Below are 16120 nucleotides of genomic sequence, written 5' to 3' on the forward strand. Positions count from 1 at the left end.
AAAGTATTTTCATCTGAGAGAATTTTAACTTAAAACTTTATAATTGTTGTAAAGCGAAGACAGTTCAAACGAAGAAGATATAGATTTGATTGGAGTACGTCGTAAGGCATACGGAGGAAGGCTTTCATTCGCTCTAGTGACACACTTTCTGTTACTTCAATTTGCCGTTGCTATAACAGATCCATTTGTGCCTGAAATGAGCTTTGTTTGACAAGTCTTAATTATTGTTTCGTAATGTTAATAAAGGATTCGTTTTAATTAACATCGAACTTTATGGTGTGTTTAATAATAATTATAATAAAGAATGATAAGGTTATTGGTTAGACTGGTAATGTTAAAACATTGGTTGCAAAGCTTAGAATAAAGGTGATCTAGATTATGTTGGCATCTTTGGCCAAATCATGGAACATTGATTGTTCATTCTTCAAGAGGGCATCTGGAGAGTCGAATTCCGTAATTCGGCCTTGATCCAAAACCATCACCCTATGAAGAGTTAACAGACATAAAAATAGGTAATCACATTAGTAAGCCTGTCAAATAGTTTGGTATACTAACTTGTCGTAGTCCAAGATGGTGTTAATTCTGTGCGCGATGGTGATGATGGTAGAGTTGGCGAATTCCTTCTTGATGGTCTCTTGAATGAGATCGTCGGTGTCCATGTCGACAGACGCCGTCGCTTCGTCCAAGATCAGGATCTTGGTGTTCCTCAACAAGGCGCGAGCCAAGCAGACCAACTGACGTTGACCGACGCTGAGGTTGTTACCTCCTTCGGCCACGGGGTGATCCAGTCCCTGCTCGAGTGACGCCACGAAGGACTTCAGGTGCGAGTGTTCCAGGGCGGCCCACAGTTGCTGGTCATCATTTTGTTCAAAAGGATCCAAGTTGAGTCTGAGCGTGCCCGAGAAGAGGACGGGCTCTTGGGGGATGATGGTCAGCCGCGATCTCAAATCGGACAAGCCCAATCGCTCCACGTCCACTCCGTCTATGACGATCTGACCGCGCACCCCCTCGATGAGACGGAAGAGTGCCAGCGTCAGCGACGACTTTCCCGCTCCTGTCCGCCCCACCACACCCACCTTATCTCCAGCTTCGATCCTGACATCGATGTCCTTTAAGACCAAATCCAATCCTTCTCGGTATCTGGTGCTGTAATCTCGAAATGTAATTTGTCCATGTTGAGGCCAGTCAGCGGGGGGTTGAGATTCTGGTTTCTCCCATTCGGCCTCGGACTCCAATTGGCAGTATTCGTCAACTCTTTCTATGGAGACGACATTCGATTCCAAGCCCGTAATGGAAGCAATAAAATATTTGATGGCCTGTAGAAGCTGTGAGATCAAAATATTAAAATAGTTCTATATTTGTAGAAAATAGATAATTGTTCCACGTGACAGAAAAGCCTGCGAACTTCCTTAACAAAATTCAGGGTTAATTTTTAATTAGGCAATTAGATTAAAGAATATAGATAAGACCTGATAACGACTTGAATGTAAGGAAAATGGAATATCACCAAAAGAATATATATTAAAACACAAAGTTTCGTCAAGCAGGGGTGGGGTGAAACGTCAAACCAAAAAATTTTATATTTTTGGTCATACCCTTTTCTCCAATATATTTATCCCTTTTCATCCGTCGTGCTTCGAGTCGCGGGAAATGGATACAATTACGAGAACTTTTTTTATTTTCTGGACATGCAGTTTCTAGTATTTTCACTGATGACGAAAGCGGTAACATAGTACCCTTAATTTTGGTGAAAAATCGAGAAGAAAAGAAATTGTCTGACATTTAAGAATTAAGATGTTATAAATCTCATAATCGCGGGTTTACATTAGAGTTCGTTTCTTCGCTAATTAGAAGCGTTTACGTTAACTTCCCTTTTCAATTACGAACCTTTGAAAAATAATTTCGATCACAGTAACCGTGTACATAACCTGAACTTAAATCGTCGCTAACCTTGCTTACAGCGATATTTTTCTTCGCTTCGATATATCAATCTCCCACTCAAACTCCTGCCTACAATTTAATCTCGAAATATTCTTCGTTAATTCAATAACTATTGGTTCGTTTTGTATCGTGCAACTTTAGCAACGGTTCGATATCCCGTTGGCATCATGAGTTCAACAAAAAACCAGAAGATATTTTTAACTTGTGAAATAGATTTTGATTTAATTGACTCGCTTCGTTTTTATTGGCAGCGCTTACCCGATCGGCATTAGCCAAGATCAATCCTGCAAAATCAGCCGACAGAGTCCCTTTGCTCGAAACGGTAAACATTGCGGTGCAAAACATCAAGCAATTGCCCAAGATATTGTAGCGTACTGTCAGCCACCTGGAAAGAAATTGCATTTTATTGAATTGGAGAAACGAGTAGCCACTAGGAATGCTAGCTTTGCTTTGCTTCCAAGGGTAAAAATGTGGTGTAGACGATGATTAAAGCCGTCGCTTCGAAACAAAACAAAAACAAAAAAACCTACTGAAAAATGATGCATTTACAAAATTACCTTTGCGCCATGTTCATCATGTAATTAGCGGCAGTGCATTCGTCGATCAGTTTGAGAAATTGTCCTTCGAAGTTTTGTCCGGCGTCACACGCCCTGATGACAGTGCTGCCAGCCACTGATCCTCCCATGTGCGAAAATAAGAAGGAATTTTTCAAGCTTGTTATCCGCTTGAATTGACGATTGCTCGACATCAAAAAACGCTGCAAAAGATATGGGATAATCATAACTTTAAATACGATACAAGTAAATTCTCCCGAAGAATGGGCGCGAGCACACCGTTATTAAGATGTGCATTTAACTCCCGAATTATTAAGAATCCCGATAGGAATTTCCTGTTTAACCACTACAATTAACAGTTGAGAGTGATACCGGATAATTACTTATGACAGGAGACTAAAACCGAGTTCCTACCTGAAGTAAAAGGTATCCAACGACAACAACAATGCAGGGAATTATGAATAATGGTAAAAATATTGCAGTTCCTAACGGGTAAACTACTAAAAATATCAATCCCCAATTGGTATATCTTAACATTGGAGGTAATTGCTGGTCGAGAGCGTCGATGTCTTGGGAGCAGCGATTGAGTATTCTTCCAACGGGGGTCGTATCGAAGAAGGACATGGGAGAGCGAAATACACTATCGAGCATTTTCCCATGTAGACAATTTGCCGCTCGTAGACAGCGAAAGATGTTCATGATGACAGCGCTAAACGTGGTAATGGCTTGGCTTAGACCAAGGACGATTAAGACCGCTATACGGGTTTCCTTTAAGTCCAGGTTCGCTTTAAAATCTTCCTTGGAGTCGGCGCACCACAGAGACAGCCAATACACTGACGCGAAATTAAGCACTACAGCACTTGTGGCTGTTACTTCGAAGATCGCACACCATATTATACCATAGGCTTTAAAATATTGTTTGTAGTGTGATACGGATATCTGCAAATGCGCAATAACATTGTCAGGAGGAAAAATGTGTGTAGAGAGTTTTAGCTCTGAAGATGCAAAGAAGAGTCGAAACTCTCCTCGTATATTAAAGAGCACATACGTTTCCTTTTTCGAGCGTCTCTTTAGTCACGAGTTTTGCCTCATCTTCATGTGAGACTTTTCCTTGGGATGCAAAATGAAATCTCTCCGGTTTGACATTTAACTTACTACAAAAATTTAATTTATATTAAAATTCATATATTAGCAAAGCGTGTTCAACCAGAGCGTCTGCATCTTAGGAGGAGCAGTAAGATAGCCAGTTTTTAGCCTACAGCTTGTCTATACAGTATTTACGAGAGGTATTTTTGTGGGCGCTTCCATAACCAGTCGGTAGATATTCCCTGTCGGTGGTCGCATTGACATAACAAATCTTTCAAAGGGGGACGATAACCTCATATAACAACTCCAATTTGAAATTTCACTGTCCCGAACTTGGCCCAGCCGCTCAAACAGATTAAGACGCAAGGAAAGACAAATGGTGCTGTGGAAGGCTATCACTAAAAGCTTCTCTTACAATAAAACCTCCATGGTTCAACTTCAAAGAATCAATTCAAAAAATTTAAATAAGGACTATCTCCAAAAACAGTACACGCCATAAGGGTGTTGTAAGCAAAGAATTTAGAAGTCATTTTGTACAGTACATTGTTTACTTTATGACTTGAAAGTGTAGATGTAGATGCAAATCTACTCACGATTGTTCCTCTTTATTCTCGTCGCTCATGTCACTCATGTGTTGCCCGAAATAATCTCTGGCCATTCCCTGACGATTCATGATTTCGTCATAGGTTCCCCTCTCGATGATTCGTCCGTTATTCATGAAGAAGATCTCGTCCACTTCTCGGATGAAGCTCAAATTGTGCGTCACCAAAACTCTCGTCTGTAAACAAATTGAAAAGTATGGAACTACCAAAATGAAGCGACTTTCAAAAGTGAAAGACATACAGCATCAATATATTTTGATTACTTTGCGAGCAGTTATTATTGAAGGGGCACGGATTAAATTAAAATATATTCACCTTAGATAAATATGTAGGCCTATACACGAGATGTCAGCTGAAATGTATTTCACCGTAAAGCAACATTCAGTGACACCATATTAACTACTACTGTTATTCGAACGAAACGAAATGTTCACCATTCATTAATGGTCACTTAGCGCTTTCATAGAAAATATAAGAGTGGCGCTATTTACTTTCTTCCGAAGAAATCCATTTGGTCCGATGACTTCGTTGAAGAGGTGTTTGGCCACGTGCGAGTCCACCGCCCCCAAAGGGTCATCGAAGAGATAAACATCGTCATCGCGATAAATTGCTCTGGCCACGTTGACCCTCTGCTTCTGACCACCACTCAAGTTGATACCCTATCATGTAAAATCAGTAAACGAACGCATTACTAACAAATGCAGCCATCTATTTAACTATGAATGAAACCGCTTAACGCCAGGGTTTTTTTTTTTTCTTTTTTTAGTTTTAACAGTCTGTTTCCACAGCATCCCGAGAAACAGAAGGCGTACCCGTTCTGGAAAGTGGGAGATAAAAAACGAGGCAGTTACCGCATACTGTGGCGGGAAACTTCGACACACAAACCACAAACATGCACATTTACTAATCAAAATCGAAAAAGTTTTTCAAACTCGGAGCTAAAAACCGATTACATATATATCCATTGAAATTGAATCTCTATTTCTAGCTACCTAGCCCGTATTCCCCATCTTCCTCTTGCTAACCCCAAAAACCGGAGTTTAAAAAAAAGATTTTAATTTGAAACACTTTCCAATCAATGGGCTTCGATTAAGACTAAACCGAAAATTAGGAATACTAAACAGAATGAATTCTTTGACGATGGCAAATTTGTTTCTTTCCCAAAACTTCTAAGAGCCGGAAGGGGATATTTACTTACTCTTTCTCCGATTTCCGTTTCGTCGCCAGCGGGTAGTTGGTCGAGGTCCGGTTGAAGAGCGCATACGCGTATGACGTTGTTGTATCTTTTCCCATCCATGTCGTCGACGAAGAGAATATTCTCTCTGAGTGAAGCGTTTTGGATCCAGGGTTGTTGAGTGACGTATCCCACTCTCCCGGCCACTCGCACCTCCCCCTCCACCTTCTGCATTTCGGAAACCAGCGCGGACAAGAGGGAAGACTTGCCACAACCAACAGGACCCACCACGGCCACCAACGAACCACGGGACACTTTCAAATTGATGTCCCGAAGAGAAGCCGTATCTTCGTCTTCCAAGTTCCAATGAAATGTTGCCTTCTCAATATCAATTGCTGAAATTTTCATAAAAATAAATTCATGTTAACTTTGTCAAAATTGACTTACTGTGAGAGGTTAGAAATTCTGGAAACATTATATAAACAACTTCAGGCTTTCCTCTTCAAGAACGACATGTTGATTGGCGTATTTTACAAATAAGATTTTAAAGGGGTTTTCTTCTAATATTTATTCCTTTTGATAAGGCAACCATGAGAATAAACCTGATTTAAGATTGGAGGATATACCAATGCAACGGAAGTTCCTAAAGTTGTCTCTTTCTAGGCGCTCAAGTTGCACTTCTACTTGTTAATTTTGAGATTAAATTCATCCGCGTGTGTAGGAATTGCTGCCGGAAATAATAAGCGGCCTTTCTCGTTCTTTCAAGTCCCCAATTAATTGACATACCATATTGGGCGTCCCTAGGTATCTGCTCCACGTAATGCTTGGTTTCCCCACGACTAAACAAGTTGGCAATTCTTCTTACCGAGACGTGTGTCTGTAAAGAATCTCTTAGTGAACTTGCGTCATTTTGAGAAGTTTTAACTATAGGGAAGGTCAACGCGACAATTCATTTTCTAAAAACAATACCTCTTTGTTGGGAAAATGTAATTTCGGCGTAGTGATGACGAAAGTGGTAATAAAGTTCGCTGAGTTGTGGAGAAAATACTTGGCGGAAAAATAATCCTCTAATAATTAAGATGTTCTAAATCTAATAGCATTGACTTTTAATTTTTCTTTTAGAGTTGGTTTGAATTTTTTTTTTTCAAATGAATGTTTGTGATTGGGTCGAAGCTCGATTAGCATCAACTGCTACAATAATAAGGTGTCAACCACATACAAACGCGGGAAACCGAAACGTTTGTTTATATCATATAATATTCAAAATTATGTACCAAAACACACCAAAAAATCATTAAAAAATACAGAAACTTTAAAATCTTTGATTATCGGAAAACAGTTAATATATTTAGTAGAAGGAACAAATAGTAGATTTATCTTTTGACCCTCCCTGACAATGTTCTTACCAAAACTAGGATATTTATTAGTTCCGGAAAAGTAAACATTGACATCGATAATAATCGTACCAACTGGAAGGAGACGAAAGCTTTTCTCGAGGTCAGAACGTTATCTTCGTCGATTAATACGTACATGGCAAAACACGGTGTAGTAATCTGAATATTTAGAAACAATATCTGTACGAACTCAAAATGGAGGTATAAGAGTGTGCAAGCCCTGAAGTTAAAGCAGATCTCCTACAAGGGCACTTTCCTCCTGAACTCCGGGTTTGGCTTGGCAAAGGCTAGTGGGCGTGATTTATACGTGCACGTATAAATTCCGCCCAAAAATGCCTCTAGTTTTGCCAAGCCAAAACTGGAGTTCGTAAGGAAAGTCAACACGTAAGGGATCCACTGGAGCAGCGCTATGCTTTAGATAGTTTATAGTTAGATGACGACCAACAGCAAACCAACATCAAACCGTGTTCTTATTTCATCGCTGAAATGTGGGATTATCGCCTTTCTTGTGCGTAGCGAAAGCCTAGAGATTTCAGGGACATTTGCCTTTTTGTGTCTAGTGAGAACTCTTGGGGAATGAGCTGATACGGAGCTGAAATTTCTACACTTCCATGTCCCCCCATAATCAATAATCTACGTAATGTTTTACGTTCCTACCAAAACAGGTATGAGAGCAGATATAAAATGGTTTGTTCCTTCGAAGAAGGCTTGTCTCTTCATGAGTGCAATTTCTTTTTTCCTGATTTCCAGAACAATTCTGTGGAATGATCTCTCCCAGGCGTACAACTTCAAGACGCGGATTCCGTTCAAGATTTCACTCATCATTTTCATCCTCTTGTCCTTCAGTTTCATCAGCTCAATCTAATAAACGAGATGATTAAAGAAATTATTCACAGAAACTCGCCGCTGCTGATATTATAGTAAAAGCAGTAGTAAATAGGGGAAGTAGGTATCTCTAGCTTAAGCTAGGGTAAGGCGTCCCGTTCCATAAAAACACGGCTTGTGATGCATTCACTCAGAGAGAGAAATTTTCTTACACGCGCCACCTCACGGTCATAAACCTAGCTAAAATAGTTCAACCTGAACAGACGGAGAGAAAATTGTTTCGGGGAAGTATATTAATCCGCGACTTCCAGCCAGAAATGCGATTCTTAGACGCCTCGCGAAACCCCTTTGATGCGTACTTCCCCCTATTATCCTCTGGTAAAACTTAATTTTTCGCCTGTCGTATAGCTAACATGTATTCGATAACCATCCGCTCTTGATTGTAAGTAGTACATTTTGTGTTAAATAGCGGGCAGAGATTAGTAACTCAAGAAACAGTAACCCACGTGACAAGAAGTAGCTTAATTAACCGCCTTCGACTCTGTCTCTCCCACTGCTAGTGTTTAGGCTTGTGGTGTATAATGCAAGTTCCCCACAATCCGTCCCCATTACTATTCCTTCCTGGCTTTACAGGCCGATTTTTAGCCATATCGTAGTATACGATAGGCTCTTAGTTTGACCCGAGCCGTCGTAGTAGTAGTAGTAGTAGTAGTAGTGGCCGGGGTTGTCGCTTCGTTATCGTCAGATTTTTGCTTAAAAGGAACTTTATATTACCACAACCCACCCATAGGGGTTACTGGGCTCGGCTAGAGATTTAATTTTAATTAAAAATTTTTCAGGTCAGACCCGGGAATCGAAACCGGGTCGCTGGCGCAATAGGCAGACATTCTACCAACTGAACCATAGAGACTTGATAGAAACTCCGAGGTTTTTATTATTTATTTTTATCTCTAAAATGTCGGGGTGATGTGGGGTGGGGTACCTCTTAATCTATGGGGTCGGATACTTTTGAATTTTTATCTGTGGGGTCGGATACTTATGAATTTGTATGTTTGGGGTTTTTATATTCATTTTCTTTTTATGTATGTGCTAATTAAATAGATAACGATTTTCCCCGTTTCCTACCGCGCTCCTCATGTGTTTCGTTCTCGTTCGGTAGCTATCGTCATCTATGTTATGTTTGACTGGAACGTTTTGGCGGTGAATTCAAATGTGGGTTTAGATAGAGCTAACATAGTGTTAAATGAGCGTTATGCGTTTGATCATTTTAGCATTGCTAAAGGTAATTCGAGGGGATAATCACTAAAATGCGTAATCACTATAACTAAACTTCCTCTTTCAAAAGTTTCTGGGCATAAGTCCTTCTTAGAAATTTATAAGATGCGATAAGTGTGCATCGGCATAAGTCTATGTTGTAAACTCATCGAGGGGATTATCACTAAAAACTATCTGTTCTTCGATTCGCCGGAATATTAGAATTACAGTATAAGTAAATTTATACGGTTATAATTTAATCACTGTTTAGAGTAGGGAATCGAGGGGCTATTCACTCTGATTTTATGCACGGTAAATCATTTAAGCATTGAAAAAGATAGCGCTATTCACTCATTAGGGTAAGGTATAGAGGGGTTATCCACTCATTAGGGTAGGTATAGAGGGGCTATTCACTCGTACGATATGGCTACTATTACGAGCCCTTGGGCCGTCTTGTTATTTCTCTACTGTTGGCAATGATAAGCAAAGCGTTCGAGCGTATCTTTGAGAAGTTTGTTTATTTTTTAAACGCAAGCTTTATGAAAAGGCTTAGAAATTAAGATTTCATTAGTGCAATCTACTGGACATTGTTATTAATTTACGCGTATGGTTCCGATTATGGTCTATTGGTGTTTTGGCTGGATAACATTTACCTGTAATTCTTTGTATTTCTTGGTGCTGAGATAGTTCAGTGGAAGAAGAACGAGAATAGGTACGATGCCAGCAAAGGCCGAATAGCCCAGTTCTTGGTACATGAAGGCGAAACACAGTACTGTTTGTACCGGGACCGACCACAAGAGGCCCAGTTGCGGCGTCAGAATTTGGAATCTATTCGTGTCCACGTACATCGTGTTCAGTATTTCGCCCATGTTCAAGTCACGTCGATCGCTGCTCGTCAAGCGAAATGTCTGCTTCGACGAATATCATCAATGAACTAGCGTCCCATTATCACGATAACAACAACTTACTTTTTTGTACAGTACGTGCATGGTGGCGGATTTGAGTCTCAGTCCAAGTTTGGTGTGGAAAACTGCGCTGCCTTCTTGCAACAAAGATTGCGCAAGACCGGTCAAACCATAAAGGCAAGCGTAGAAAATCCCCTTCCACAAAGGATCTTCGCTCATCAAGTAATCGATTATGGAACTAAAACGTAAGTTTGTGAACTGGTTAACTTGGTTCCAAAGTTTACTTAATTCATTGTAGCGTGGCCAGCAACTTGCAATCTCAACCTCTATTTGAATCAGTTTTAAAGAATATTCAGAGGAATCTTATAATCTAAGCTTTATCTATGAAGGGATTTCCACACTAAGCCTGTGGCTTGTTTACAGGTGGGTCCCTTTAAACCCACTGGCTGAATGAAAATATTCAGTCTGCTGAACCACAGAAACAGAAAATATTATTGCTCATGTGATTGGACCTTTCTCTACGCTTCAGTATGAACAAAGAACTAGCTGACAGCAACAGAGGAACTTAAATTAACGGTTTAAGTGAACCCCATGTATGCCTACTATTTCCCATAAATAGTCACTTACTACGTTGTGACGTTTCTTATGTGGCTAAAAAGAGAATTCGCTTACCCTGTTAAAAGGGCAGGACCGAATGACACTACGTCGGACAGAACTTGTAGGACCATTCCAGCAATCAAGCAATGCCCGATTGTCCTTAACAAGGGCCAAGCGATGGATTTTCTTTGATATTTGGTTCGGTTTCGTTCTTCCGAAAATCTTTTCATTTCCATTTCATCGCCGTCACTTTTGGCCTCATCTTGGAGTTTCCAATGTTTTTCGAAGAGGCTCGAGACAGTCAGGGCTCGCTCTTCGTCATTCAAGTCGTACACATCCGATGGCTCCAGGCTTTTCTTCCAACCTTTCCACAGGGCGCTACAATTCGTTAAACTGCACTATAATAACTATTTCAAGGAAGGACAATTAATAAGAACACAGGAACGGGAAGAGATTTACCTGGTAAGCCACGAATGAACCACGCGGGAACAAAACGATGCATTTTCTTCCCTTGATCTCTAAATGTTTGAAAGTAATCATAAGAAAATATGAAGGCATTTTAATGGAAAAAAAGAAAGTACAGCTTGACATTTTTCATTAATTATCCACAAATTAGTGGATAACCGATTATTTATAAACAAAGTTGCGCATGTAATACGATATAACATGCAAGTTCTGTGGAAACTTTTCGAGCCACGTGGATAATGGATAGATAATGCCGAGCTCTAATTCATAACAGGCATACATACATCTTATATGGTATCATAGTGTAATAATTTTCTCATAGTATCTAGGCGGATTTTGTGGGAAGAGCTAGATTATGATCATGCAAGACGAATTTTACCTTGAGAATAATCTGCACGTTGAACCTTGCGCGCACCTGACCGTGCGTTACTACTAACCAAGAAATTGTACTCTTACAATATCACAATTTTGGTCGCTAGAGTCTAATTTTGTCTTCAATATTTGGTTACGTGAAAATTTATAATTTTATTTATTTATTTATTATTTTATTTTTTTAAGGTTAAGTATGGTTCTCTTCTTCATTGTTAAGTGTTGTCCCGGTAACCACCACATATAGGCTTGCCTCTTTGGTTGCCAGCGAATTATTTTTGCAAAATAAATATTATTATTAAGGGGCAAAGTTAAAAAACATCAGAATTATGAGGCGTGACGGATAGTACTCGAGCCCTGGATTAACCCACTATCAGTCTGGGCAGGAGTTCATAATAACCCGAAGTACGAAACTGGTTAAAAAGCCCGTAACAACAAAGTTTCGCCGTAAAGCTCAGCGGATTCATACACCGCTTAACTCCCAAAGAAATAGTTACCCCATTTTTTAGCGCCCACGCGCATTAACTTACACACTTCCGGTTTAGCACTATTTTTATCTTGTGATTTTGGGAGCGAAAATCGCTCACGTCTGCTTCTGTCGGAACGGTGTAAATTAAGCCTTGGCTAAGAAGTTGGCTTTTAGTCGGAGTTTCTAGTTTTCTACAAAACATTTAAACGATCGTCAATGATGTTTTGTTGTGATATGTGTGAGTGAGAATTCCGTGGTTAAATTAAAACGGTTTGGACAAATTTATTCCCAGTATCTTTAATATAAGAATTGCAACGTGTTTCTACGTCAACCATATCGCCATTTTTCTTTTCGACGGAGATCCCAGCCAACGGAAGTTTTGGAACGAAAACCAAGGAGCATAGATACCACTACGATATACTGTAAGGTATAATCCTTTCTATGCGCAACGACAGAATCTTGTTGTTCGCGATTTTTACCATTAGCTCTATGGCCAGTTTCATACTGAACTCCTGGTCTGGGAAATAAGAATAGTCCTCGAGACCAGTGACCCCCCTACTATCCGAAATAATAAACTGGTCTCCGGACTGGTTCCAGGCTTTGTTCTCCTATAGATTTGCAATTAATAAACTGCTCTCGAGGACCAGTAACCCCCACTTCTTGAATTTAAAACTAGTCCAAGCAATTAATAAACTGGCTTTGGACCAGAGGAAGTGCGCTGCAATTTCCCAGACTACCCACTATGCTTTAGTTTACTTGGGCCTAAGATTGCAGCGCCATTTAAGGCAAGCCTCAATTTTTAGCCATATCGAATGTGTGAACATAAAAAACCTCGCTATTTTGTCCACTAGATGCCACCTGAGGAGCTGGCCCATAGTGACGCGAAGTATGCTGGGTATCTTGAACTCCCAACCATGGGTGCATGACTTTTCAGCAATTGGTGTAGGCTTTTTGCCTCCAGTCAAGCTGGTTCCTCCAAGCTCGAGCCCGGCCCACAAAACACGCATAGAAAATTAACATGGGATATATGGGAGCACAATGATTCCTATTAGCTGTATGCAATTCTGTTAATAAGTATGACACTAAAACTTTACTGAGAGCTAAATCGAGAAAAACAAGCGACAATTAAGGCTGGAGCTTCTAGTAACCGGTGTTGAACTTTTGTAACATAGATAACTTATTAAAAATGGATGGAGTATTACCATTTTCACTTCGATTGCGTACATATGTTTCTCGTAGTGTGGAGAGGCGTCACTCAGTATGTGTAATACGAGGGTAATTACTACTAAAGGGTAAATTAAACACTCAATTACCAACCCGAAATAGTCATCTTTGTCGTTCTGAAATATTATAACACGTTTTTATTTTTCCGTAATATGATTATAAAACGTAAAAGAAAACTTTCGCTTACTTGTAAATAGTACTTGATGATGGTGGATCTGAGTGTGATAGTTTGCGTTAGTGTTAAGAGGAACCAAAACATGGTCAGGATTCCGGACAACACCGTGCCACCCCCTCTGCCGTAAATTATGAGGAATAACGCCAAGATCTGCAAGACGCGACTTAAATTTTTTTATCAAAACATCGTGGACTTTGTAAATTGTCTTACGTAAGTTCCAAATTGAAGGACAACTGCCAAATTGTCAACGACTTGAAAATCGCCGTAGTATATTTGTTTACCAAATTTCAAGACGCTAATTGCGGCCAGTAACAAAACCGAGAGCTAAAATGGTTATAACTAATTTTTAAGTATTACTGTGGCAAGAACGCGTGCTTCCTGCTACGTCAGATGTACAATACTTAGCAGTTTTGCTCTGTACCCTCGTAAGGTGTCACAAAACTTACACTTTTCGTAATGGAAAGATTAGAAAAAAGAAAGCTTCGTCGCTCCGACTTGGTGATCAACACGATTTCCAATGGAAGGAAGAACCAGAGTATGGCGCATGGCACCCAGACCAGGATGGTCTTTTGAAAACAAGGAGTGAAGTCTGGGTCATCCGTGTACCATGTCAAATTGGAGTCCTGATTAAAATAATGTGCTGGTTAAATTATTAATCGCCAAAATGAAATTTGAAAACACATATTTTTACGATATCAAAAGCCATTAACTGAATCTTGGTAAAGTAAATAAACCGCAAGTAACATACATACCCAAAATGGAGATTCGCAAAAGTTTTCGAGGATAAATGAATCCATTTGAAGATGAATAATACTAAAATATTTCCTCAAATGAACTTTGTCTATTTAATAATTTGTCTAACAATCTAGTTGCTATGATGTTATCGAGCGTCTAACTAAAACTTCTACGGTTTCCAACAAACCGTAGCGTTGATAGCGTAAAAAACATCAAACCCTACATTAAAAGGCCTTGATCGAAGCTGGCTGGCAAAATACAAGTGTATTTCAAAACAAATTCGTCTACATTAAAGAGTACCGAATAACAAAATACCAGACTTTAGCCGTTAAAATGTGTCGCAGGCTTTTATGAACTGTACATTATCTAGAAGAAAAATTGTCCTTAGTATTAGTAGGAAAGTCTTTATAATAATCTCATGATGATACGACATCGTTGATAACAACCAAAAAGAGTAAAATTTATTTATAAAATTTATCCTTCCGAAGATAGCCTAATCCGAAATAAATCTGAACCTTCATTTAAAATTGAGTAAACGTATCACATAACGGGGAATTAAACAATATGAAGGCTGTATAGAATACCAAAAGCCAAGATAGCGGCTCCCCTTTCTAGGGAAGATAATCAGTACATGATTAAACAATTGGGCTTCTGGCCATGAACCTTTTAGCGACGTTTTTTTATTTCATGGCAGTATAATCTTATGGGTGGGCTCGTATCTTTGTTAAAGAATCCGACGTCTTTAATTGTCACGAGCTTACTTAGTGTAATTTCGGCCTGAACAGGTCCCCAAACTAGCTACTCATGGTCTTAATTAAAAATTAACCTACCATCAAGATTAATTATTTACAAATTAATATTTTCCTAAATTCTCCGTTTTCAACTTTATGGAATGAACAGTGACTGACGTAGAGGAAGCACAACCCTCTGTACTGCAGACCTTGGATAGCGCAAGTGTTCTTCGTCAAAAACAACATTCCAGGCTTTTCGCTTTCAGCGCTTTTATTCCACCAATTTTTATAGCCTTAAATTTCACGATAGGGGCTTAAGATAAAAATTGTACAAGGTTACATCAGGAACACATACAATTAATATGTAAACTATCTGTCTATATTCCTGGTTATATAAATAAAATCTTGATAATAGGCAAACGCTGATTCTTTCAAAATATATGTGGAATAAAACTATAACTTTGATAACGTGATAAAACAAGCCGTTATTCAATTATCTACGGTTCTTAAAACCGCAAAAGAATCGAGCAACCTCATCAAACGTGATTACATTAATTGAAAATAAATTATGAAAGTTTCACACTAAAATGTCTAGAAAATAAGCGATAAGTGAGGCTTCACCGCGTTTAGAAGAAGAGGAATTGGAAGTTTAGTAATTAAGATAATTAACTGTAAGAGTATCGCAATTTGGCTCTACATGGAGGTAGTCACGGAACTGTTAGTGCGAAGACTATGTCAGCGCGTCAGAGGTTAAAACCTCTAATTATCGACGAAATCTGAACGTATTTTGAGATATTTCTAGGCTGTTTCGCTACGCGTAATGAGCAAAGATCTCATAATTATTTAAAGAACTAATAAAAAAAAATACTTATTCCTACTTTCTACCTTACATACAAAGAAACATAACTTACCGTGTTGATTTCAACGAAAAATAATAAATTCCTTTATTTTATCTCCCAAAAAAAAAGAACCCAAGCTGTTCTGTTCCATTGTGACGAAACGCCCGTAATTATGAAAGCAAAGTTTAATGTTTAAAATAAAGATGATCTTGAAAACATTGACCGTCCTTGGCCAACTCACGGAACAATTATTCAGTATTGTTTCAAAACTTTCAACCTGAGACCCACCTTTGTTGAAGTATTAATATAACTTCAGAGTTTGATACAAAATATTCAGATCCCCAGACAATTTTTGATAGTTTTCATAGAATATTTTAAATCGAAGGGGCTCTTCAGACCCTGGCTTAAACCACGATCTTCCTTGTAGAGTTTTTCAGGAAATCATGTTCAAAAACATTTATTGTAGGCCTACTGTTCAACATTGGAATTGTAGTAAACGTAAACATTTCCCTGGCTAGTACGAAATTCCGTTAATTTCCCTGACTTTATATTTTATCTTTGAACACGCAATTTTGTTTAATTATTGTTTTATGCACAAGTCACCTCTACAGGAAATCATGTTCAAAAACATTTATTGTAGTGTTCAACCTTGGAATTGAAGTAAACCTAAACACTTCCCTGGCAAATATGAAATTCCCTGACCTTTTATTTCATCCCCAAACCCGCAATTTCGCCGAATTAAATAAAATATTGAAAAATTTTAATTAAAATCAAAAGAAGT

At 39.0% G+C, this 16120-nt stretch overlaps 1 protein-coding gene across 1 annotated transcript; it reads right to left on the reverse strand.

The window, feature by feature from the left end:
- Window positions 1-264: 264 nt before the first annotated feature.
- LOC149678130 (multidrug resistance-associated protein 1-like) lies at window positions 265-16073 on the reverse strand. Its single transcript, XM_089836145.1, has 21 exons — window positions 13787-16073; window positions 13481-13657; window positions 13245-13358; window positions 13047-13184; window positions 12838-12975; window positions 10792-10850; window positions 10408-10710; window positions 9799-9973; window positions 9484-9738; window positions 7409-7612; window positions 6764-6910; window positions 6144-6234; window positions 5382-5752; window positions 4675-4842; window positions 4175-4359; window positions 3544-3649; window positions 2910-3434; window positions 2499-2698; window positions 2200-2326; window positions 556-1325; window positions 265-483 (listed from the first exon to the last, which is right to left on the reverse strand). Exons 1-21 carry the CDS (start codon window positions 13829-13831, stop codon window positions 372-374), a joined length of 4410 nt encoding a protein of 1469 aa, XP_089692271.1. The 5' UTR covers window positions 13832-16073; the 3' UTR covers window positions 265-371.
- Between the last annotated feature and the right edge of the window lie 47 nt (window positions 16074-16120).

The sequence above is a fragment of the Phalangium opilio genome, unplaced genomic scaffold (assembly GCF_054372755.1).
Source record: "Phalangium opilio isolate 3A_F unplaced genomic scaffold, DU_Popi_V2 ptg000042l_1, whole genome shotgun sequence".
NCBI lineage: Eukaryota > Metazoa > Arthropoda > Arachnida > Opiliones > Phalangiidae > Phalangium > Phalangium opilio.

Excerpts from the sequence above, each read along its gene's own strand:
- LOC149678130 (XM_089836145.1), bottom strand. The coding sequence starts at position 13,831 with ATGGATTCATTTATCCTCGAAAACTTTTGCGAATCTCCATTTTGG. Across the intron at positions 13,658-13,786 it reads TTTGCGAATCTCCATTTTGG|GACTCCAATTTGACATGGTA; the intron begins GTATGTATGTTA and ends TATTTTAATCAG. Across the intron at positions 4,843-5,381 it reads AAACGGAAATCGGAGAAAGA|GGTATCAACTTGAGTGGTGG; the intron begins GTAAGTAAATAT and ends TTTACATGATAG.